This window comes from Falco naumanni, chromosome 7, assembly GCF_017639655.2.
Source record: "Falco naumanni isolate bFalNau1 chromosome 7, bFalNau1.pat, whole genome shotgun sequence".
Classification (NCBI taxonomy): Eukaryota; Metazoa; Chordata; class Aves; order Falconiformes; family Falconidae; genus Falco; species Falco naumanni.
This window is the reverse complement of record NC_054060.1, coordinates 53,104,130-53,127,104: the sequence shown is the minus strand read 5'-3', so window position 1 is coordinate 53,127,104 and position 22,975 is coordinate 53,104,130. Positions and strand designations below refer to the sequence as shown.

General features: G+C 44.8%; 2 protein-coding genes across 3 annotated transcripts in view; one reads left to right on the top strand and one right to left on the bottom strand.

The window, feature by feature from the left end:
• Positions 1 to 58: 58 nt before the first annotated feature.
• Positions 59 to 9,218, top strand: PIGH (phosphatidylinositol glycan anchor biosynthesis class H). Of its 2 annotated transcripts, none has more exons than XM_040600486.1 (4): positions 59 to 2,524; positions 4,443 to 4,559; positions 5,295 to 5,378; positions 7,993 to 9,218. In XM_040600486.1, the coding sequence occupies exons 1-4, from the start codon at positions 2,348 to 2,350 to the stop codon at positions 8,092 to 8,094; spliced, it is 480 nt and encodes a 159-aa protein (XP_040456420.1). In that variant the 5' UTR covers positions 59 to 2,347; the 3' UTR covers positions 8,095 to 9,218. The 2 variants fall into 2 exon arrangements, with proteins under 2 accessions (XP_040456420.1, XP_040456419.1); XM_040600485.1 differs by having other exon boundaries at positions 417 to 2,524; positions 4,443 to 4,652.
• Positions 9,219 to 10,362: 1,144 nt separating this feature from the next.
• The window catches only part of PLEKHH1 (pleckstrin homology, MyTH4 and FERM domain containing H1), a 53,822-nt gene continuing 41,209 nt past the window's right edge, over positions 10,363 to 22,975 (bottom strand). Inside the window, exons 22-29 of the mRNA XM_040601900.1 lie at positions 22,733 to 22,888; positions 19,990 to 20,090; positions 18,036 to 18,177; positions 17,004 to 17,146; positions 15,763 to 15,892; positions 14,124 to 14,210; positions 13,438 to 13,584; positions 10,363 to 13,133 (exon numbers count right to left, since the gene is read on the bottom strand). Coding sequence (XP_040457834.1) covers positions 12,957 to 13,133; positions 13,438 to 13,584; positions 14,124 to 14,210; positions 15,763 to 15,892; positions 17,004 to 17,146; positions 18,036 to 18,177; positions 19,990 to 20,090; positions 22,733 to 22,888 — 1,083 coding nt within the window. The 3' untranslated portion in view covers positions 10,363 to 12,956. The remainder of the gene's footprint in view (positions 13,134 to 13,437; positions 13,585 to 14,123; positions 14,211 to 15,762; positions 15,893 to 17,003; positions 17,147 to 18,035; positions 18,178 to 19,989; positions 20,091 to 22,732; positions 22,889 to 22,975) is intronic.

The following is a 22,975-nucleotide window of genomic DNA, read 5'->3' as shown; positions in this document are numbered from 1 at the left end:
CCGGCCTCCTCCGCGCGGGGTTTTTTCCACTCCCGGCCGCCGCGTCCCGGCAGGGGCCTGGCCCGCCTCGCCCCTCTGCAGCACCGGCTCTCCTGGCCCTGCCGAGGGGACGGGCACGAAGCGTCGGGCAGACCCGGGGCCGGGGCAGCGGCACAGCACGCCGGGAGGGTCTCGGGGAATGCCGCCCCTTCCCTGGGTACAGCCCGCTGGGCCACGGTGGGAATGAAATGGTGGAACTGGTAACTGCCCTGCGGGCTGCCGGCCGCTTGGCGGGCCCCGCTGAGCTGCCGAGAGCCCCCTGGCAGGAGCCCTGCTCCTGGGCGAGCCCCTGCGTCTGATAACCCTGGTAAAGCATTACAAAAAGCCACCTCCGGCACCTGCCCTGTGTACCTGATCTCAGGGTGTCGGCCTGCGATGATTCACAAGTTCCGAAAGCTCTCGCTGTCCCTGTTCACAGCTCTTTTGAAGGATTACGGATGAAGAAATGATTTAAAAACTAGTAAATCTTTCCCTTCTGTGACAAGGCAAGGTGCCTCCTGCCTGTCAAACATACATCCTTAAGTACACGTTTGAAAGAAAGGCTGGCAGCGTTCATGACGAGATGACAGGGCACAAACATGGCTAAAGTGAGACTTGCCAGTGACATGAAAAAAAAACAACCACTAAGTTTCACTTTTTTAAGATTTCCAAGTCCTCTCCTCACCTCTATCTCTAACTTCCCACGTCTTCGTGAATTACCATTACCGCTCCTCCAGGAGCTCACACTTCTCTTCCCTCCTGCCACAGACCTCTGGCTTTTCATTCCCCTTCTCCCTGTCCCCATCTCCTAGGCTGGCATACCACAGCTCCTATTTATTTACTGCAGTCCTTCTCACCTCTCATTTCAAACATTTCTCCCCTTTTTAAAACACCTATAACTCCACTTTCAATTTATTGTTTTTTCCACTTTCACTCCATCTACAAACTTCTTTCATCCTCTTTTTAACTTCAACATTTTCTCCTCTGTTTCTGCGGTTCACAGTCTGCTGGTTTTTTCCTCTCCAGGCCAGCTCACGTTTTCTGTTCAGAGCTCCAGCCCATCCCATCCCTCAGCTCCTGCGTCCTGCCGAGACCCTGGGCACACCGCAAGCCTTCCACCAGTGTCACCCACCACCCGCGCCGGGCCAAGCAAAGATCTTGGCAGCAATTCTTCAACACCCCTTGGTTTCTCATGTCCATTAAAGACTCCTTCACTGCCCTTACAATTTAACAGGTTTATATATATAGTGCCCTCCCAGGAACTCTGAAAATTCCATGAATCAAGTAAATTGCTCATGGAAAGATGCTACCTGCAATTAAAGCTAACAGACACACTCCAGCACTGTGGGAGGGGGAGAACAAATAGAAAGAGTAAAGGTGTCAGGATGATGGTTTGGAAATTACAGAGCTGTAAGCCTTATGTCACTGCCAGGCGAGACCTATGAAGTAATAACTGAAAAATATTGAAGAGAACACAATTCAAAAACTCATCAAGTCTCCATACACAACCAAAGTCTCCAGCTTATTGGGTACTTAAGACAGCAAGGAGTCAGAAAACACAGCTTTAAACTTGGGGGCGGGAAACACCCTAAACAAAGCTCACCCCAAAGGAGCTCGTAGTAAAGGATGGTGCAAACGAAAAGATACAGCTGCGTAGTAGGAACTGGCCAAGCCAAAAGGGGGGGGGGGGGGGGGGGGGGGGGCGGGGGGAATGGCAAGAGAAATCCAGGCCAAACCCCGTCCTGGTTAAAACTGCTATCAGAAGGGGCAGCGGAGGCAGGCAGCGCGTTATCAGCGCCTGCAAGCCGCAGAAGCTCCCCGCGCCGGCGAGGATTGCGGGCAGGCGCCTGCCGAGGTTTGCCCCGGCGAGCCGGCGGCACCGCCCGGCAGGAGCGGGGCAGGAGCGGGGCGGGGGCGGGCAGCCCGCGGCGGGGCGGTGGCACGGGGGCCGCCGTGTGGCGGGGCAGAGCCAGGCCCGCAGCCGCCGCCCGTCGCTCGCCGCAGCTGAGGCTCCCGCCGCGCTGCCCCGCGGCTCCGCTCCGCGCCCCAGGGGCCGGCTCGCACCACCGGCCGTCGCGGAGCCGGGCCCGGGAGCGGAGGCGGCCTGGCGGGGCCGGGGCAGCGGGCGGCCCGGCACAGGAGGCGGCGCCCGCTGCTACGGGGCCGCGGCGGCGGCTTCGGGCCCCGCACCGCTCTGCGCACACGCGCCCCTCACACGAGGCGCGTGGCTGGGGGCGGGGGGCACGGGGCACCCTCCCCGCCCCTCCCCTCCCCGCGGCGCGCGAGGCGCCGGAAGCGCGCGGGCGGGCCGCTCCCCGGCGGTTCCGGCATGGAGGAGCGGCGGTACCGCTCGGCCTCGGGGGCGCCCATCGCGCTGCGGCCCCGCCAGCACAGCGCCTCCTGCCGGGAGCTGGCGGTGCGCTGCCCCCGCCTGCAGCTCCGCTCGCTCAGCGCCGTCACCTCCGCCGTCTGGCTGGCGGCCTACGGGCTCTTCGTGCTCAGCGAGGTACCGACCGCTCCCCGGGCCGCGGTTCCCGCCGCCCCTCGGGCCTCGCCGCGGCTCCGCCGCCGCCGGGTGAGGCGGGGGCCCGCCCTGAGCCGGCCGCGCCCCGGAGCCTGTGTCCCGGCGCCACACCGGGGCGTGGGCAGGGGCTGGGGGGCGGCGTGCGAGGGCTCGGCGTGCCCCGGGAGCCCGCCGGCCCGGAGGGGAGGCGCGCAGGCGTCTGCCAGGCCGCCTCGGTGGAGGGGCGGCCGGGCCGGTCCGTGCTCCGGGAACGCCGCGGTGGCAGGCTGCGGTAGGCACGGCGTGAGCAGAGAGCTGTGCGGCCAGGGCCGGAGGGCCGGCCGGCCGCGCCCGGTGGGCTCCCGGGTGCCTCCGTGGGTTTGTAGCCTCCCGCCAGGCCGGGTGGCGGCTTGTCCGGGTGTGGGGTGATGCCTGGCGCGTTCTTGTGAGCCCAAATACCAGACGTTTACTTGGAGAGGTGAGCTGCGAGAACAGGAACAAAGGATATACTGAAGAGGCTGAGCGAGGGATAATCCCCAAAGCGATTTTCCTGAGAGCAGTGAATGTCATCTACAGCTCATGTTTCACAGCTGAGGCAGTAAGAACCTGGCAGCACAGATTTCAAAAGCTGCTGATAAACCCAAAAGTATTAGATTAGGTACCGGATCTGTGACCCATACTTGCAGGGAAGGGCCAGATTGCAGACCAGTTATCTCCAAAGTCAGTAGCTTGACCGAAGAAGCTGGTCACTGTGATCAGTGCTATGACTGTTGTGCTTCAAATTTTTCAATAATCTTTTCCATGGAAACAGAGATTGCGAGTCAATTGGCGGGTTTCCGCTACAAAGAGCTGTTTCACATTCCTCTAGTCGGAAGCTGTGTCTGAGGGGGTTTTGTTACAAAAGCGCACGCCCCTGCCAGTGGTTGCTGCCCGGTGGTCTCCTGCTTGGTTTTACACGTGCTCATGTGGCCTGTACACAAGCAACTGCAATCCTTCCTTTCTGCTAGGAGAACAGGTCTGGAAGTATCTCTCTGTGTGGATTTCAGTGTCTAATTCGTGACTGGTTTTCTGTGATTACAGACTTTTAGGGAAGTCCCCTACCCTTTCTGTGTGAATGTGGCCATGGCTTCTTTACCTCACGTGGTTGTGCAGGCGTGGCTTGGGTGGTGGGGCCATGCAGTTCTGGTCCTTTAGGTCAGTTATAACTTTGATTCATGGATTCATGGGTACGTGACCTAGAGCTCTCTAAAACACGTCCCAGAAATAGGTTGTGGATCTTTAGGATTTATTACCAGGCCTTCAGATGACCTTTTGTTGACTATAGTTTCATCAGTTTTATATTATGTAACAGCAGTCACAAGACTGCAGCGTGCAAAAGACGTTCATCTTCAGACAAAGCACAGGAGAAAGCAAGTGTTCTTTAGATCGGTATTTAAGGCAGGAAGAGGGGTGAGGTTTGAACAAGTTTAGACTTGGAGTTTGTAAGAAGAAACCCACTAGGTTGGTGTGTTGTCCTATAAGACTTTTCTTCCCCTCTGAGACTCCACCTTCAGTTCTAGTATACATTTCACAACACTTCTGCCAGTGACATCATCTCTATAGGCATTTGTATAATATGCTGCCATTGATGTAACTAGTTGGTTTTGTTTGAGATTTCTGCACTAAATTTACAAGGGAATAGAATTTTCTTGCAGTTTTCAGTTTCAGCTCCCAGTTCTTTCAGGCCATACTATGAAGAGCGATATAAATCTCATTACACATATATCAGCCAGCCAGGTGAAGAAAAGAACTCCACCTAAGTAAAATTGCCTTGTAGTGGTAGCTTTAATATTATAATTTACTGTGCAACTTTACTTTCTCTGAAGTCATGTTCAATTAATTGTAAGACTAGAGCTCTGTCTTTGCTTGGCTTGTGTTACAGAACAGTATGGTGCTTTCTGCTGCTATCTTCATCACGCTGATTGGCCTGATCATATACCTGCACTTTGTGAAAATTGACCAGGAATCCCTCTTGGTCATCGGCTCACTTGGCATTCAGGTGACTTCATCCTATGCTTCAGGGAAAGAGAGCACAACCTTCATTGAGATGGGTCAGGTGAAAGATGTGGTTATCAATGAAGCCATCCATATGGTAATCATACACACTCTGTCTGCTTGTGTATCTGTGGGCACACTCACATCCAGTATATTTTCATGAGCGTGATGTACGAGAGCAATTAAACATGACACCGTCCATAGCTTTACTAGCATCAGGAGCTTTGTTTCAGGTTTCTCTCTTTATTCTCTTACCTGTTTTCTCACCTTTAAAGGAGAACTCAAGCAAAACAAGTAACATAAAAAAGCCAAATCCATCTCTTAGATAATGCCACTGACACTGAGCTAGTGGGTTTAGTTCTTGATGTTATCCTGTTACAGATCCTGATGCCATACTCCGTAACTAGTCAAGACAGAAATAAGAAGGTAGACAACACAAGAGATGATTTTTCCTGTTGCTGCGGTTTTCTGCAAAGCAGCTATAGAAAAGCAGACCTTGCCCTTCCAGCATGTGTGTGGTTTTTTCAGGTTAAAAATTTAATAGAAAATAACACTGGTAAAATTATTTTTTTATTGTGTGAAGGGAGGAAAGCTGCAGATATAAATTTGTAGGCATGATTGTGGCCTGGGATGATTGGCATTCGGCCCAGTGAGTTGAAATAGATCCTCTTCCTGTGATAACTCCAGGCAGTTCGATTGCATTTTCAAACTCTGATGATTTTGTCTGTCTGTTTTGTAGCAAAAAGTTATCTACTACCTGTGCATCCTCCTCCAGGACCCGGGAGATCCTCAGGGAGTATCTGACGTAGTGCCACTCTTTCAGGTAAGTTTGACTGAATGATGGAGAAATCCAGATCAGTGGTCTCTGTGCGCCAGTTGTCTAAGTGTATCTTTATTTCCCTGCAGGTAGCTGATTACAGTTGCCTTTCCCTGGCTGGGCCTTCAGGGTGGGTGGTGGTACAAGTCTCACGGAACTATGTACCGTGGATGTTTTTTTCACTTGCCCTCCTTTCAGAGACCAGGGAGCCATGTCAATCTGAACCAGCCAGGAGTTTGCATGAACTAGAAGTCTTGGGCTCACGTAGGGTACTGAGAACTCACAAATCTTTCTGTATAGTCTTATGCTTGGTGTTACTACTGTAACTATGGCCCTGTGCCGCTGTTGATTTTTAGAATCATAGAATCATTTGGATTGGAAAAGACCTTTGAGATCATCAAGTCCAACCATTAACCCAGGACTGCCAAGTCCTCTGCTAAACCATGTCCCTAAGTACAACATCTATGTATTTTTTAAACACCTCCAGGGATGGTGGCTCCACCACCTCCCTGGGCAGCCTGTTCCAATGCTTGACAAACCATTTCAGTGAAGAAATTTTCCCTAATATCCAGTCTAAACCTCCCCTGGCGTAACTTCAGGCCGTTTCCTCTTGTCCTGTCACTTGTTATCTGGGAGACCTACCCCCACCTGCCTACAGCTTCCTGTCAGGTAGCTGTGGAGAGCAATAAGGTGTCCCCTGAGCCTCCTCCTCTCCAGGATAGACAACCCCAGTTCCCTCAGCTGCTCTTCACAAGACTTGTGCTCCAGACCCTTCACCAGCTTCATTGCCCTGAGCTCTGTGTGCCGAAAGTGCTCATAAAAAGCTCTTTGCTGTTGGAGTGACCTCCCTGTCTAACCCGTTGACAAAGATCACAGTATAAGCTGTGAGCAGTTTGCTTAATGTATAATAACTTGTTTGCTTTACCATTACCCTGCCTCCCCTTGCTCTTCTCTTGCTAACTTGTTCTGGCTGTTCATAATCCCATTTTGGGGATGGGTTTTCTTCCTGTGTGTGCATGCCTAACGCAGCAATGCCCTGATCCTTGATGGTGCTGAGCAGTACAGAGGCACTTCAGGCCGGAGGCCGCTGAGCTCTATAGCCTCTCTGTGCTTCTTAATTCACCTGCTGCTGGTGACTGTCATTTTGTAGTCCACATCCAGTTTATGACTGGATGCAGTTAGTCTTCAGCGAAATACTTACAGGTATAAATAGACTATACCATTGATACTTGATGCTAACTCAGTTCTGCAATTGTAAAGACATTTACTAACAATAATACCAGTTAGTAAAGTCGTTTACTAACAGTAATATCAATTCAGTCTTTCATATATAGTGAAGGGGGAAAAAATGGATTTGCTGGAAACCAACAACTAGTAAGTTCCAGACAGCTGCAATCAGGAACCTGGTTTTAGTTATACATGCTCCTTTCCAGCTTCAAAGAGGCAGCCTGGCATTTGTGTAGTTTCCTGGTTTTTGTATTCTAGCTCAGCTCTGAACAGTTTTATTTTCATGGAAGATCTTAGTATGGGTAGAGTTGACTCTGCCAGCAAAGGAGGTACAGAAAGAACTGTGTTAGTTTGCCATTCATGACTTGTCAGTAATTCTCACTTCAGCGTGCAGGTTAGTGTGTTACTTAGTTTTGAAGGAGCAGTAATTTAGTAACTTTATTGCATCTCCTTCATTGGGTTCCTCTTAAGTTATGTCAGTCTGCAAAAATACAATTTACTGTGTCACTGAGGCCGGGAGCACTTCTGTGCTGAGCTGACTTACTGTTCTCTTAAGCAGCACTTGCAAGGAGAGGCGATTGATGGACTTTACACAGTAATGCTGTTTCGGGAGCTCAAAGGTCATGGGACTGGGAAACTTTTACCTCCTTACTGGTTTTAATCTGGTCCAGGTTAGAAGTGATGGAAAATCCTTATACTTTGGTCACCATTTGCTATTTGTGTATAATGAAGTTACATTTTCAGTTAACCTTCCATTGTCCTATTGTGGACAGTAGTGGCAGAGGCCAAAGGGCAGGTGTCTAAATTGCCTGTCCTGAAGGTAGATTTTTCAGAGTGGAGGTCTTCTAGGGTGTTAGATTAGAGTACGGAAGACTGCTGTTTGGTAGGTCTCTGGAGGACGTATGGCCTAATAGATAGGTTAGTGAGCTGGGTGGTGTGGATGTTCTTCCCTGCTGTCACTGAACTGTGAGCTGAGGAAGGGGAGGATTTCTGATTCGGTGAGAGATCCAGGCTAATGCAGAATGGTGCTGTATATTTTGACCTGACAGCTTTAGGGACTGATGTTTTTCGTTACAGAGCAAGTGTGGCTTATGGAATGGCTTTGCATTCCTATATCATCAGCTTACATCAAACGCTTCCTGGAGTTTGATGGATTATTTCTCAACGACCATGTAAAAGGAAAATCTATTCTCCGTTGACTTAATGTGAGGAAGCTAATTGGCAATGGATACGTTGCTGTCGCATTCCTTAGACATGCATGCTCCTGATAGTCAGCTTTGTGCCCCCACAATCCTTTCTCTGTCTGACAGTCTCGCAGTGGGAAGTTAAAGCTTTCCAGCTCTTTTACAGCCAGTTCAGAGCCTGATTCTCTGTTGTTTGACTTAAATTCTAGAGCTCCAAGCCACGTCTAGACTGCTTGATAGAAGTGTACAAAAGTTGTCAAGAAATCCTGGAGCAGAGGAAGACAGCTCCACAACCAAGTGGAATAAAATAGTAAAAACAAAACAATCAAGGTAGCAAACTTGAACTTGCAGCAGGACTCGGAGAGACACATGGAAAAGCAAGCAAAACTGCCCCACGGCTTTCTTCCAGATTAGATGAGTAGAAGGTGGTGCAGCGGTACAGTGATGTTAGGGCTAAAGGCCTGCACAGACTCACCAAGTTTTTACAGAAAATGTCAGCTCAAGCACAGGAGTGAACCTTGAAATCTCTGCTATGAAGACAGGTGAGCAGAACTTTTTGGATTCAGACAGAAGAGGTTTTTCCTTGCCTCTCCAGAAGAGAGTTATGGGGAAATAGGACAAAGAGAGGCAAGAATGTGCATCAAACATTTACTCTTTTGTGGATCTGAAAATTACGCTAAAATCATAATGCAACCTTGGCTGGACTGCTGAAAATGTCTTCTTTTTGGTTTGTTTCTATTTAATCCTTTGTTTGAAGGAAGTGTATACCACTCTCAATACCAAAGCCGATGTGTGAGCTGGGATGGTAACTTCCTGATCCACAGGAGAATTTCAGAAATAAAATAACAGAAAATTAAAATACATTGATGCATTCGATTATGTTTAATGAAATAAACATAGGAGAGCAGACTTGGACCTCTTCAGCGATCTGTTTGAAAGAGTCCCCTGGGGTGGGGCCCTAGAGGGAAGAGGGGTCCAAGAAAGCTGAATGATAGTCAAGGATCGCCTCCTCTAAGCTCAAGAACAGTCCATCCCAACGAGCATGAGGTCAGACAGAAATGCCAGGAAGCCTGTATGGATGAACAAGTTGCTCCTGGCAAATCTTGAACACAGAAGGTGGAAGCAGGGTCGGGTAACCTGGGAGGAATACACTGTCAGAGATGCGGTTAGGAAAGCTAAAGCCCACCTGGAGCTGAATCTGTTGAGGCATTTGTCAAAGGCAACAAGAAAGACTTCTGTAAGTACCTAAGGAGCAAAAGGAACCCTGGGACAATGTAGACCCGTTGCTGAGTGGGGAGGGGCATAGTGACCCAGGACGTGGAAAAGATGTGGCATGAAAAGGGCCACCACTTGCTCTGAGAACATGAGGAAAATTTGTTGAAAATTGTGGTAATTTTGTGAATAAAGTTTTATTGCTCTGTGCTCTTGGGAGTAACTTAAGCTTGGAAAATTTTTCTTTGTTGATGAGATAAAAGTTACTGTAACCTTTAACTGATGTTTTTCTCTCTTTTTTTTCCATGACTCCTTAGTAATGTAACTGAGACAATTTAAATGTCAAAACAAGAGCTAAACCAGCAAGTTGGCAGGAGCCTAGGGGCCACGGTTAATCTGCAAACAATGCTGTGTGCTGCTTGTCTGCATAATCTGTAATTAAAACATGTGGCAACCTACCATCATGTATTATGGTAGAGATAAGGTGATTTTTAATTTTTTTTTTCCCCCTCGCTATGCCCTGAAGCTTGAAAGGTGCAAGTTAGTTCATGTCACAGGAAGCGTGGTTGTCCAAGTGAAAGGCAGCAGCTTGGGGATGTGCCACTGGGTTTTGGGTAATGTTGTCTAGCTTACGTCATTTTTAAAATGGTTTTATTGCTCATAAATATTTTAGATGTTGGCGTTGGCCAGATTTTTAATGCCAGTGCTGCTGTGATGGAAGTTGGTAGGTCTCTCTGAAGTTAGCGAAGCTGCACCATGATACAGACTGTGTTTGGTTGCAAGTCCAGGCAGAACTGGGAAGGGCGGGTGTTGGGGCAGGGGCAGAAATCGGCTTGTAACAACAGTGGCAGGCCCTGGGAGCACAACTACACGTGCGAATGACTGCAGCAGAGGTCCTTTGACTTAGGAACCATGTGGGATGCTTGACTTGCTATGGCTCGGGGCGTGGTTCAGTCAAGTTGTATTTCTTCATGGGGAGGGGAAATGGTTGTGGCCCTTGAAGGAGCACTGTAGCAGCAGGAAGAACTGCCGAGCTGTGGGGAGAACGCATCAGAAAATCAATTATGTCTCAGCAGAGTAGACAGAGTCGTGGGCTTAGGAGTGTGCTGGGAACGTTGACCGTGCTGTAAAAATCTCATGAAGTCCTGAGAACATGCACTGAAGAAATGCCCAAGTAGCTGCGTCACAGGAGGTGGTCTGAGAGGTTGCTTTAGCCACCTTTTGAAGGAATGAACATCCTGTGCCCGTGGGAGCGCACTTCAGTCATCCACTAAAGCGGAGAGAAGAGAGAAAGAAGGACTTCAGAGAGGAAGGACTCAGACTAGGGCAGGTTTGCACCAGGTATGTGCTTGGATACACAACACAACCTTTGCCCATTTTTATTTACGTCAAGACAATTTTGGCTTTTAAAATGCTTTCTTTCATTCTGAGAATAACACAGCTTAATTCATGATAACTGCACTTTATTAAGAAAAACAGAAACAAGACAGCCCTTTACATACACACAGCAGTTAAGAAAACAAAGGCTTTTGTCATCTCATTCTATGCTGCAGCAATAGTCATTGCCAGAAGCATTGATTAGAACTGTGTTCTCTACCAAAGAATCATACAAAATAGGTATCTACATATGGTTGGTTGATTGAAATAAGGTAAGCTATAAATAGGAGGTATATGTGCATCCATCAGAGTGGGGTGGTCCCTGAAATACTCAAGTATTGGTGAACATTTTTAAGAAATAAGAAAAAAACGTTTTGTATGCCACGTTTCCCAATTTAAAGTGCAGTTATGGCAGAAAATAATGAGGATCGGGACAGCTCTTGCTTATGCAACATCTCTGCTTCCTGTTTGCCCCGGTACAGTTCTCTAAGGACATGAGTTATTAGCACTGTAAGGCAAGTGCAGCCTCTGAACTGTGAGCTGGAGACCTCTGTGCCTTGAGCATCCCCAGCACCAGTGACAGCTCAGTGTATGCTGAAGCAGCTTTGTTACTGGTAGGATACAAGAAGCAGGCTGCCAAACAGCCCTTCAGATGCCGGAGGAATTATTAGGCATAGGTGATGGGTTAGGAGGAATAATGCTCTGTATTCAAACTGATGTAGCTGTAATATCACTCTGTGTACGGGTGTGCGAGAAAGAGAAAATACGTACTGCTGACCACTCTATCAGGATGTATAGTCACATAAAAGTATCCAAGAAAAAAACACTAAATACCTTCTCAAAATTGTTTTTGGCTCAGAAAGCTTCTACCCTTTTCTGTAACTTCAAGGGCTGGTCCCTAAATTCGTAACAAGTAGGTACGTTACAGTATGTGCAAATCAGGTCTCTGCTTGTTTTCTGTCTCATGTCTGCCATATTGTTTCCACAGCCCCCTGTGGGGTGGCTTGGGTTTAGGTTTGGGGTTTTTCTTAATATTTTTAACGCTGATAAGGAATTGCTCAGAGCAATTTTTGTCTGTCTCTTTTTTTAGTTTGTGGCTCTACACCCACCGTAAGTGTGAAACAAAAACTTCTTGAAGTAGCAGCTCCACTGTGTGCATTAGTTGGATGTTTCAAGGTTGGTGGCAGGCACTAAGGAGTAAAAAACCAACCTGGTATGGTTGGTCTGTTCATTTGCAAATAGCTTTGATTTGCCGTTGCTGAATTCTTTCTAATGGTTGGATTCCTACTGTTTTAATTGGAGAAAGTTGCCCATGAATGCATAATTATTACAAAGTTTTGAAAGTGCAGTTGTTCTTCCTTAGATTTTTTAGATTAGAAAGCTTATCAAAACAGCTGAACTCAAGATAGGTAGATTTAGCTTTTTCAAGAGGAATTGCTATTTTTCTTTTACTTATTTAAAATCCATTAATCTTCTCACTCATATTGAAGTCCCTTTGAAATAGATCAAAAACCCCCCGAAATTCTTTAGGAAAGTCAGAAGAACAATATTTGAGTACACAGGTGCTGACTACCTCCTCCTTGCCGTGGTGGCATGAAGGAAGCAGGAGTTTTAAAGGAGCAGCTTCCGTCAGGTCAGAATGACAGAGCTGGTTTGGGAAGATCTGCTGTTCCAGTTGCTGGAAGACAGAAAAAGTACAAAACCTGCTTGCCTTGTCTTCCTTTGTCTGAGATTATGTGCAGTTGCAAACACATCCCAAAACATCTACAACAGTGATTAACAGAAAAAGTCTTTGAAAGTGCTCGTCTGACGGTGGAGCATGTGACACATTCAGCCCTGCAGCAAAGATCTAATGTTCATCTATTGCGTAGACAACAGCATCCAACTCCTGAAACACATCAGTCCTGTAGGAGCGAGGGCATCGTCTGACACTGTTCTAGTCCTTCCAGTCCTAGTTGTTCTGAGTCCTCAACATGCAAAGGCACTAGGTTTCCACCTTTATTTAAAACTGAAAATATTCTTGAACTCTTACTCTATGCTCCCTATTTCAGGTCTGAAATTACCCTTGACTTGCATCAGAATTATTCTTGTCAGTTTAGTTTCTCTTCCTTCTCAACAGTGTTTTCTTTCTTTCATGTCTGGAGCAAGGAGCTGGAAAGTTTCAGTGTTCTGAAAGCTGGAAAGGGGAGGGATCAAAGGAACATCATGTGCTTGTAAGCAAAGCAGTAAGATCAGGAGATGGAAGAAAAATGGGTGCAAGGAAAGAGCAGATGTAATGTGACGGGAGCACAGTGCAGGCAAATGACCTGAGGAGTGGTATTTTGGATGGAGCGTAGCATGGAAAGGAAACTCCTGCACAGTCCCCAAAATCAACACTTTTGTTAGAAGAAAGGACACTGCCTCTACCCACTAAGGAACTTTGTCTGTTATTACGGAAAAAGTCAAAGCCTGCATTGAAGTAAGGTGTAACCATCGCAATCGTAGCAGTCTGCAATGCAGTACAGAGTGGTGCAAAAAAACCACCAAAAACCAACCCCCAAACAAACAAAAAACCCAAATCCCCGAAGTCATTTGGAATGCAGCCTCAGAGCAGAGTGGGCCCCTTAGTGCTTCGGGGAATGGAAGGAAAAAAGCGGCGGCTTTCTGTCTCCCAGAGCTTGTTAGCAGGTGTTTTGCTTCGGGAGGGCTGTGCAGAAGACAGGAGTGAAGGTGTTGATCGGTAGTTAATGTAGCTTGCAATAAGAAGTGTTGCTTCAACAATCTACAGAAAAAAGAAAATTAAGTCAATTAGAGGTAAGAGTGCCTTTTGATTTTTAGAATTTATTGACTGCCATAGCTTTTGCAAATGGTTTTCTCAGATGGAATTTTTTGGTTTTGAAATGAAGGTCTGTCTTTAAGAGTTAGGTAGAATAAGTCTCTTGATTAAAGGCTCCAGCTTACAGGGGATTTATTGAAGGTATATAGCTACTGCAGCACCGACAAGTACCAGTCCCCAGGGCTTGTACAAAATGCCCAGCTATGATGCTGCCAGCTGGAAAGAAACTCACTGTTAATTTTATAATTACCTTTGGAATTGGCATTGTGAAAAGGAGTTTTTCAGTGCTGTTTTTTCCAGAACTTCTTTCTTTCATTTGACTGACTACAATCATGAAGTCATCTCGACAGCCTCCAAAGGTCAGCACAGAGGAGTATGAGTAAGAGACTTTCAAGTGCTGCAGACAACAGAGAGTGTGAGAGTCAATAGTTCCGTAACAGAAGAAATGGCTACCTTAAACTAATAGTCGTTACTTCTTGCAAGAACACCGGATCTCCAGGGGTAGCAGGCAGTATAGGTAAGTGGCTGTGTAGGTAAAGCTGGCAGAGAGGCTCAGGTGAGAACTGCAGCGCTAGTTTTCTCCTAGCTTGCTCAGTGCCTCACTGCTTCAGAACAATACTCCAAACCTTGTTATACCCCAGATGGCAGTAGTAAAGCACATCCCGCTGAGATTTTGCAAGATGAATGAGCACGTTTGCTGCCCATCAGAGGCGGTGGTGAGCTGTTTCATGAAACCCTGCCTTACACCACAGCTGTAATTTTCCTGTGTTTGTGTAGTATTCAGACATAGCACTGACTTCCCTCATCTCCGAGTTCTACAAATTAACTTCTGGATCCATTTGAAGTTAAAGACAAACTTTCGGTGACTTTAAGTGGACTCAGGGGAATGTCTTTCTGTGGGAGGCAAGTTATTTTCTTAAACGTTCCTCACCATACCATAGTATTATAATCCAGTATGCTGACACCATCTTCATTCACAGCTATCCAGACTGGACAGTCTTCCAATGAGGAAGGCAAAATAGGCTAGAGAGAAAGAAAATCATTAATTCAGATATTTCTTGATCACCACACAAAGACTTTTGATGTAAATCTTGGGGTTTAAGGATAAAGTGAAGATGAGAGAGAATTCTATAGGCTTACTGGTCTGACCTGGTTTGATTTTTAAGAGGACTTTGCTCAACAACTAGAATAACATTTTCAGATTCACATAGAATTTTGGGACTAGTGGCACAAGAGATGTAATAATAACAAAGGCTTTGAGATTAATTAAATTCCATTTGGTGTAGTTAAGACTGAAGGAAATGCTAGGACAGAGCAACAAAACAGCAGTTCTGCTCTGCTCTGGGTCTTAGACTACTCCCGTCATGCAGGCAGGCAGAGAAGCCTGTTGGTTTCTGTAATACCAGTGCACCCGGCACCATCACATCAATGCAATTTTTTCTTGCAGATTTGGACAGATTTGTATCAATTATCTCTTAAAGATGAGTTAGGTGTTGTTACCGTTCATTACATGATTTTTTTCCTGGTAACCTGCTACTACATGGCTAATGCCGTAGGCTTTGCTGTTTAACTACTGAAAAGTGATAAAATACGTTAATCGCCACAAGTATCAACTATTTAATCTCTGGGTGGAACTGCTCTATGTTCTGATTTTTCAGTGTCAGTAACCTCAAATACCAGTAAACGCTTCTGCTTTTACTCCTGGCAGTGGAAATAAATATCTACTCAAAAACTTCTTGTATATTTACTCAAGAGGTCCCTTTCATCCTTAGACTTTATTCCATAACTACAGGAACTTTGACTTCAAAGCAAGGGGCATGGAACCATGACCAAGACCTATCTGAAGCTCAGCTAAGGAGGTTGCTGCTGGGCTGGGGAGGACAGTTAATGCCAAAACAAGATTTCTCAGACAGCTGCTGTGTGCCAAGACATTAGTTCAGGCAATGGTAGTAAGGTACAGAGCTCTAGCCTGGGATGGGCTGAGGGGATGGTACAAGCTACTGGGAGAAGTACTCCCTCCAGCTGTTCTTTGCTGTCTCACTGATGCCTGTGGGCTGGCAGCCTACCCAATATGTACTTTAGATTTTGTTTCTGCAACAGGACATTAGCAGTGCTTGCCTCTCTTGTGGGACAAGGAAAGCAGCCAGCTTCATTTTCCTTTTAGCTAGCATCAGTCACCAGGTGTGATTTATGGGGGGCTTTTCCCTTTCACCCTCCCACTGGTATGTAAATAGTATTTTTAAAACTGTCATTGCAGCCTTGATGCCCGGGGAAATTTCTGCCCGCGAAAGCTCTGGCAAGGTTTGTAAACAGAGATGTTACCCAGCATTATGATCAACCGCTGCAGCCAGGAAACCTTCTGTATGTATTTACTGCACACTAGCAACCCCTGGTGTTCAGCACTTAATTCTCTTTGTTCTTTCTAAACCTACGTGGTACACCAGAGCTGCGTATTGTTCAGGTTTTTTCCCTTACTGAAGCAGAAGCATTTTCAACCCATGTTACCAGAGATCATAGGTATATCTCTGCTCTGATAGTTCACTCTCAGGAACAGAAAAAAGTACGCTCCAGTTACCTTAGCAGCAAATATTTTGGTTCCAAAGAGAGGCCATTTCCGGGCCACTGTCAAATAAATCCGAACACATTCTGGTGGAGAGCATCCCTGCAGCACCATCCACTTCGTTGCCAGCCTGTCAGCCAGTTGCCTTTCAGAATCCAAGACACAAGGCAGCATTATATACTAATGTCTTCCAAGCAAAGGTGAGTAAAATTACAACAGTTAATAAATGTACCTCTTACTCCAAAAGGGCTATTCTATACAGCACTACGGACAGGGCTGCTACTGCTGTCAGTTTATGATCACTGTACAACCTGAGTTTCTTTTAGCATTTTCTCTACTTCCACAATTATTTTACTACTAGTTATACTGCAATATCCAGGAATCCCAGTTACATATGGGTTGCTCATTGGTGTATATATTAAACAACTGTAACTACAAACACTCAGGCAGCTGTTACAGAAAAAAATCCTGCCCAGCCTGTCTTCACGTTCAATTATACTCTCAACTTCATCATGCCTGTAGTATGCTCTGTATGGAACCACAGTATCTAGAGCTATAGAATGGTTTGGGTTGAAAGAGACCTTAAAGATTTAGTTCCAACCCCCTGATTTGGCTCACTAGGGATGGTTTGGCAGCTGTCTTGCTACGGGCATATTGAATTTGCTTCCAAAGGGAGGTAACTGTGTTAGATCTACCACTGCGTCTGGAAGATGACTGTTCTCTCTCTTTAAAAGCTAGAGCTGCAATCCATGGCAGCATCTGAATTCTGTACTTGAGTATTTGAGATCTCTGCATTGTGTGCAAGAACTTCCAAGTCAGAATATCAGAAAGCCTGGCCAAAATATGTCCTACCAGAATTACTGCATGGCCTGAAGCAGCCCATATAAGCTGGTTTTACAGCTCATCGCAATTATTAGGCATCTGGATTCAATGGACGCTCGGGGGAATGGTAAAACTAAAACTGAGAAACAGAATTCATCTTAGGCTTAGGTTAGAGTTTATTGGAACTGAGATGCCTAATTTGGAAGTGAAAGGCTTAAACTTCTTGTCTAGGGGAAACTTAGTTGGTGATTTGGGCTCTTTTTATATTAATTAACTGCTATTTTCTTTTAAAGGAACCTTTCCCTGACACTTGTGTTTTAAGTTTCTACATCAAATAATCTTGACAGGGATTCTTGAAATTTTTTAAATGTAATGACAGAATTTTGCAGGTAAATTTGTTTTCAGTGCAAAGTATAGAAGAACCAACATTTTACCTCAGCTGTTCAGGAGTAATGTTTTGCTTGTAGCGTTTGGGGTAGAATTTATCTAAGACCTGGTGGAGAAGATGCTGCATTTTCAATTGTGATGTTCCCCCAGGACTTGAAGATCCTGTTCGATCCAAATCCCCATATTCCACCTAAGACAACATTATAGTTAATAGCAACAGAACTATGGGGTTTTTTGTGCAGTAGAACATTCCATGAATTCCCATACCGATAACTACTATATTTATTAGTCACGCAAAAAGACACCATTAGGCTGGGGAATTTTGTCTACAGTATTTACCATAGTAAAGGTATACAACAGAGCAATTACGAAGGACATGTCTGCCCAGGGAATTCTTTACTGATCTAAGAATGTGAAACAAGATATCAGCCAGCTACTTTTTGTAGGGAGACCCTTCTGTGTAGCTGCCAAGCTTTTGGGGTTTATTGTCAATTGGCCAGTTAAAACAACAGTGTATTTGTAAATAGTTTGGACAATGTTCCCAGCCTCTTCATCTCAGTTTACACTGCTTTAACAAATGCAACAAGCAGTTTCAGCTCAGAAAGAAACTATTATCCTGCTTATCATGCCCACAACCCACACTGTATGTTTTATGTGATAAAATGCTAAATGCAAGCCTGGAGGTCTAATGCAGGGTCCCACAAGACGCTCTTCCTGAGTAAGAGGCTATTGGCAGTGCAACAGGGAAAGGTTTTACTATTAATGGAATTTCAGTAGTGATACTATTTCCATATCTCTGCTAAGGCACTAATTGCAGCAGTTCTGGGATAGTCCAGCTTCACTGTTTTTTCCAATATTTTCCTTCAGAAGGAAAGGAGAAGCACTCCCATAGCAAATTTCCCTGCAGCAAAAGGTGTTGTAATAACACACATATGCTGGTATAATTGCATGGTACATCTCAGACTGTTTGATAAGAGAAAACACTTTTGATGTAAAAGATAGCTGCTTAGTCAAAGATATTCAGCGTATAGCTGAAGTCCCTGGAGGACAAAAGGATTTCTGCCCATAGTCATACTCACCTGAGCCATCAGAGCCACCATTTCCAGAGCTAATTCCTTATTAACAGGAAACCTTCCATTGGCTATTTCATTGCTGACTTGGAAGGCCAGTAGCAACCGCTCACGATCTGTCTCACCTTTGGCCTGGCTCCGAAAATAAAGCCTAAAAAGCAGAAGGTAAAAAGATATTGTGAACTGAAAGCAGAGGTGGGAACTTTAATCAAAGTGAGTATAAATAAAAGTAAGTTGTGGGGTTTTTCCTCCTCCTTCTCCAAAGTGAACTTCGTGTATTGCAGAGGTACTGGACACAGATTTGGAAGCCGAGGTGCTTCCCTTATGGACAAGATTTGGGCAACTCAAAACATGCCTTCTAGCTTTTGAAGCCATTTGAATTCTGTAAGCCAACCACTTCAAGACAGTGAAGCCTTATTAAACTAAGGTAAATCAGTGTCTGTCCATCGCTATCAAGCATAGACAGGTAATATTTAAGATATGGCCTTCCCTGTTTATCACAGAGTACAGAACTACTCTGCTCTACACGTATAAACTTCTACATGGCAGTATTGTAGTCTTGTTATTTTTGTCAGCTTTGTTTTGACCACTTACACAGATACTGTTACTAAAAAAGTCTTCTGTCTGCTTCAGCAGAAAATAAGAGACCTAGTTAGCAGGTTTTATTTCAAAAATTGAAGAGGGATTCTTGAAAATCAAAGCTTCCTACTATTTTTTCTTCCCTTCACACTTGCCATTTCTTTGACCTGGTATAGCAGGATGACTAACGGGGGTTAAAGATATCTGCTTGGGGAACGCTTCCCAGGACCACTCCTCATGCATGCCTATTTACAGCCCACACCATCTAATTCATATATTAATTCAAAGCTGCATCTATGATGATATATTCCACAATACTACACAAGATATTAATTCCAGTGGATCAGTTTATTTTTATGTCACTGTAAAATTAATAACACCATTAGGACCATATCGACCTTATCACGTCTTACCAGAGTCCTTGATGTTCGCACAGCCCAACCTTGGAAAGGCCTTATCAAAACATCCTTGCTGTCCAGTCTAGGCACATTCCAGTCCAATAAAATAATACCACAAAGTTTCACTCCTGACACTTTCAAAAACACTGCCTTCTGGGTCAAAAACAGTAACTTCTTCCACCTCTGTTATACCAACTAACAAAGCTGACAGAAATTTGTTTCCACCACTACACTCAACAAAATCTTCATACATTCAATGCAGAACCCTGTCTTTTTTTGTTTTTGGGGTGGCCTCTGTTTTGTCTGCAAAGAGACTTCACATGCAGAAAGCTGTTCCTTGTTCTCATACACAGCTCTTCATTCACTAATTCAGAATTCCTGTCTGTATTACAAGTGATGAAATGACGTTCCAGTTTTTGATTTAGATCTTTGTCTTGTGCTTTCCTTCTCTACCATCTCTCGTCATCTAACTTTTAACATTTCTTTCTTTATGAAGTCTGGGCACTGCTACTACATGTCTCTTCTACAGCTCATGTGATTTAGAACATTGTTCTTCTATCTTTTTCATCTTTGTGATACTTCACTTAATTGCAAGTTTCAGCCTATTCGTTTTTACTGGTGATTTTCCCCCCAGGTCTCTTTTCCTCTCACCTAACCCATGCTATTTAATTATGTTTTAGGATCTAGGCAAATGAAATTGTGCCAAGTATGTCTCACTGTGCTACAGCTAGTTCTTCACTTATTTTAAATCTGTTCTGCTATTGCAAAATGGTTTGGGTTTTACCTCTAAGCCATATACCCTCTTTTATACATGTACCACACACAAAAATCAACACATCTCATGCAGGATTTGAATGAATCTTAGCTAGTTTTGGCACTAACAGTACTATTTTTTTACTATCAATTACTGGACATCTACAGAGATATATCAGTATAGAAATATTTAATTAACAGCAGTAGTGAGGCCAACCAATGAATCACAGTACCTGTTCTTATAGGTTAACTTCACAATTCTTGTGCCACCTTCATATTTCCCAGGATGCAATTCTTTTAAGGCTTGTTCCCATTTAGAAATGATATCACAGATCTTTAAAAAAATACCACGGAGAGAGGAGAGACAAACTGAGGTGAAACACATAGTCAAGGCTTGAGGGGAAAATAAGTGAAAAAAGTATTGCAGAACACAGAAGATAAAGAAACAGACTGGATCAGCATAAACACAGCCAGAAGTGATGATTCCTTTTTCTGTTGCACAGTATGTAAAAATCAAAGCGTTCCAACTGAAAACTCCAGCTCTAATCAGCTGGGAGCACAGGTGTTCTGGTCTGCTAGCAACTCTGTGGCTACATCTATGGTAGCAAGTAGCAAACCTCAGGAGGAGCAGATCTGCACAGTGCAACACCTGTTCCTAAGACTCTATGCCCACGCTACATGAGTTTCAAAGGGTTTTTCCTTTGGACTAGCTTTAGTCTTATCAAATGGTGTGAAAGCCCACTACTGTGTTGGATCACACCTTCCAGTTCACATTTCATGTACAAAGGATCCATTTTGTGCTCTCTAAGGTTGCTCCTTAATGTGAAACAAAGCATGGTTAATAAGAAGGATTGGTAAGTTTGCTTCAAAAGTGCGCTCCTGAGCCAAATTCAAGCACTAACGTATCTTCTGAAGAGCAGCTGTCTACATGCATGGCTAAAGCAAACTCTTGGATGTGAATGTCTGAACTTTGGGTATATTTGATCCTAGATTCCACCTTTGTAACTCAGACATATTTTTAGTAATAGCATGATTAATTTCCTTGATCCATTCAGCTCCTGTTGGTTGTTCCAGTCCTTTTACCAGTGGTCTAATAAAGGCCTCTGCTTCTCTTCTGATAGTATCTCAATAAAAGGAATGTGAACATAAGCAGCCACATTAAATACATAATCAGATATTCTAATCCTCCCTTAAGCAGCTATTGGGGTTGCCTTGGCAAGTAAATAATAACCAGTTAATAACCAGTAAAAGCGATACCTTTGATTGTCTCAGTCTCCTTCGTTTAATATCTCATCTCTCCAAATGGTGGTTCAATTACTAGCAAAGCTCCAGATTATCTGATCTATATTAGGCCATGAAAGCAAAATATAAAATTTGGCACTGTCTGTGGTAGTTTCCTCTTCAAAAAATCTAATTTTAAATTATTGGTATCTTATCCCTTCATTGCCCAATGTGAAATTTTATGCTGTGTAGAACTGAATGTTTATGTTCCTTACAGGTACCGGGGCATCTTCAAAGTTCCCAGTACCACTATTCCTCCATCAGTGTTGTATGACAAATTGTTCTCCCACATTTGTACCCAAATCCAACGTATCTCATTCACGGCTGCTAGCCTGCTCACTCAAGGCAGTCATCCAGCTGTAGCATGGGTAAAAATCTCCATATGAAAGACACAGATGTTAATACTTTATCTGCTTTCTTTTTCCCTTGATCTGAGGCACTCCTCTCTTTTTTAAAGTGAAGGCATGCTCAGTAGAGCTTTCTTTCCCAAGTACACTCATCAACAATGAAAGCCTGAGTTATCTGGAGATAGCAAGGAGATCCATTTATTGGATTATGTAGTAATTTACACAGACATGCCAAGAGACTCACAGCCTAACATAAATTTGTCTCAATTAGAAGTGTCACATTTGATGTTAGTTGTGATACCTGATCATGCTAGCTAGCTCAGTCATGTTTTAATTTTGTAGTCAAGACAAATTAAACTTTAATATGTGCTAAAGTTAAAGAGTTTTTAAAAATTGACCAATTTATCACCTACTAAAACGGAACATGCTTTGTCTTAACTAGGATCTCAGACTAGACTGAGTTAATTATAGAATCATTTAGATTGGAAAAGACCTTTAAGATTGAGTCCAACCATTAACCTAGCACTGCCAATTCCACCACTAAATGTCCCTGAGGGCCGCACCGACACATCTTTTAAATGCTTCAAAGGATGGCAACTCAGCCACTCCCCTGGGCAGCCTGTTCCAATGCTTGACAAACCCTTTCAGTGAAGAAATTTTTCCTCATATCCAATCTAAACCTCCCCTGGCTCAACTTGAGCCCATTTCCTCTTGTCCTGTTACTTAGGAGAAGAGACTGACAGTACTCCCCTCGCTACAACTTCCTTTCAGGTAGTTGTAGAGGGCAATAAGGTCTCTCCTCAGTTTCCTCCTCTCCAGGCTAAACAACCCCAGTTCCCTCAGCAGCTCCTCATAAGACTTGTTCTCTAGACCCTTTACCAGGTTTGTTGCCCTTCTTTGGACAGGCTCCAGCACCTCAATGTCTTTCTTGCAGTGAGGGGACCAAAACTCAACACAGGATTCGAGGTGTGGACTCACCAGTGCCGAGTACAGGGGTACAACCACTCCCCTAGTCCTGCTGGCCACAGTATTTCTGATACAAGCCAGGATGCAGTTGACCTTCTTGGCCACCTGGGCACACTGCTGGCTCATGTTCAGCCAGCTGTGGACCAATATCCCCAAGTCCTTTTTCCACTGGGCAGCTTTCCAGCTGCTCTTCCCCAAGCCTGTAGCATTGTGTGAGGTTGTTGTGACCCAAGTGCAAGAATTAATATCTGATCTCTGAATAATAACCTTGTTAGACCATACACAAGTGTATTTGGTCTTGCTGCATTAAGAAAAAATCATTAGCTACTTAGCAGCTCTTTAAAGATGTATGCTGAATGTAGCAGAGGGAAAAACAATATACCTTCATGTTACCCTGCAGACAGTGTTCCAAATTCCTGCCAGAGGGATCATCTGTGAACAGAGAAAATCCCATGTGGGATGGCTTCCTCATTCCTGTCTCCTGGTTCAGTCGCTGGATGAATTCATCAACTGTTGAGGAACCATCAAAACCCACAACCTGCAATGGAAGAGGAGTTAGTTGAGGATAACTTTTAGTAAACATGACATTGATGGGCATCATAACTAGTGCAGCCTGGTTTCCTAG

Bases quoted from the DNA above. Each gene is read 5' to 3' on its own strand.
- PIGH (XM_040600485.1), top strand. From the start codon at position 2,348: ATGGAGGAGCGGCGGTACCGCTCGGCCTCGGGGGCGCCCATCGCGCTG. The intron at 4,653-5,294 runs GTAATCATACAC...TCTGTTTTGTAG, and splicing joins TCAATGAAGCCATCCATATG to CAAAAAGTTATCTACTACCT. The intron at 5,379-7,992 runs GTAAGTTTGACT...CTTAAATTCTAG, and splicing joins ACGTAGTGCCACTCTTTCAG to AGCTCCAAGCCACGTCTAGA.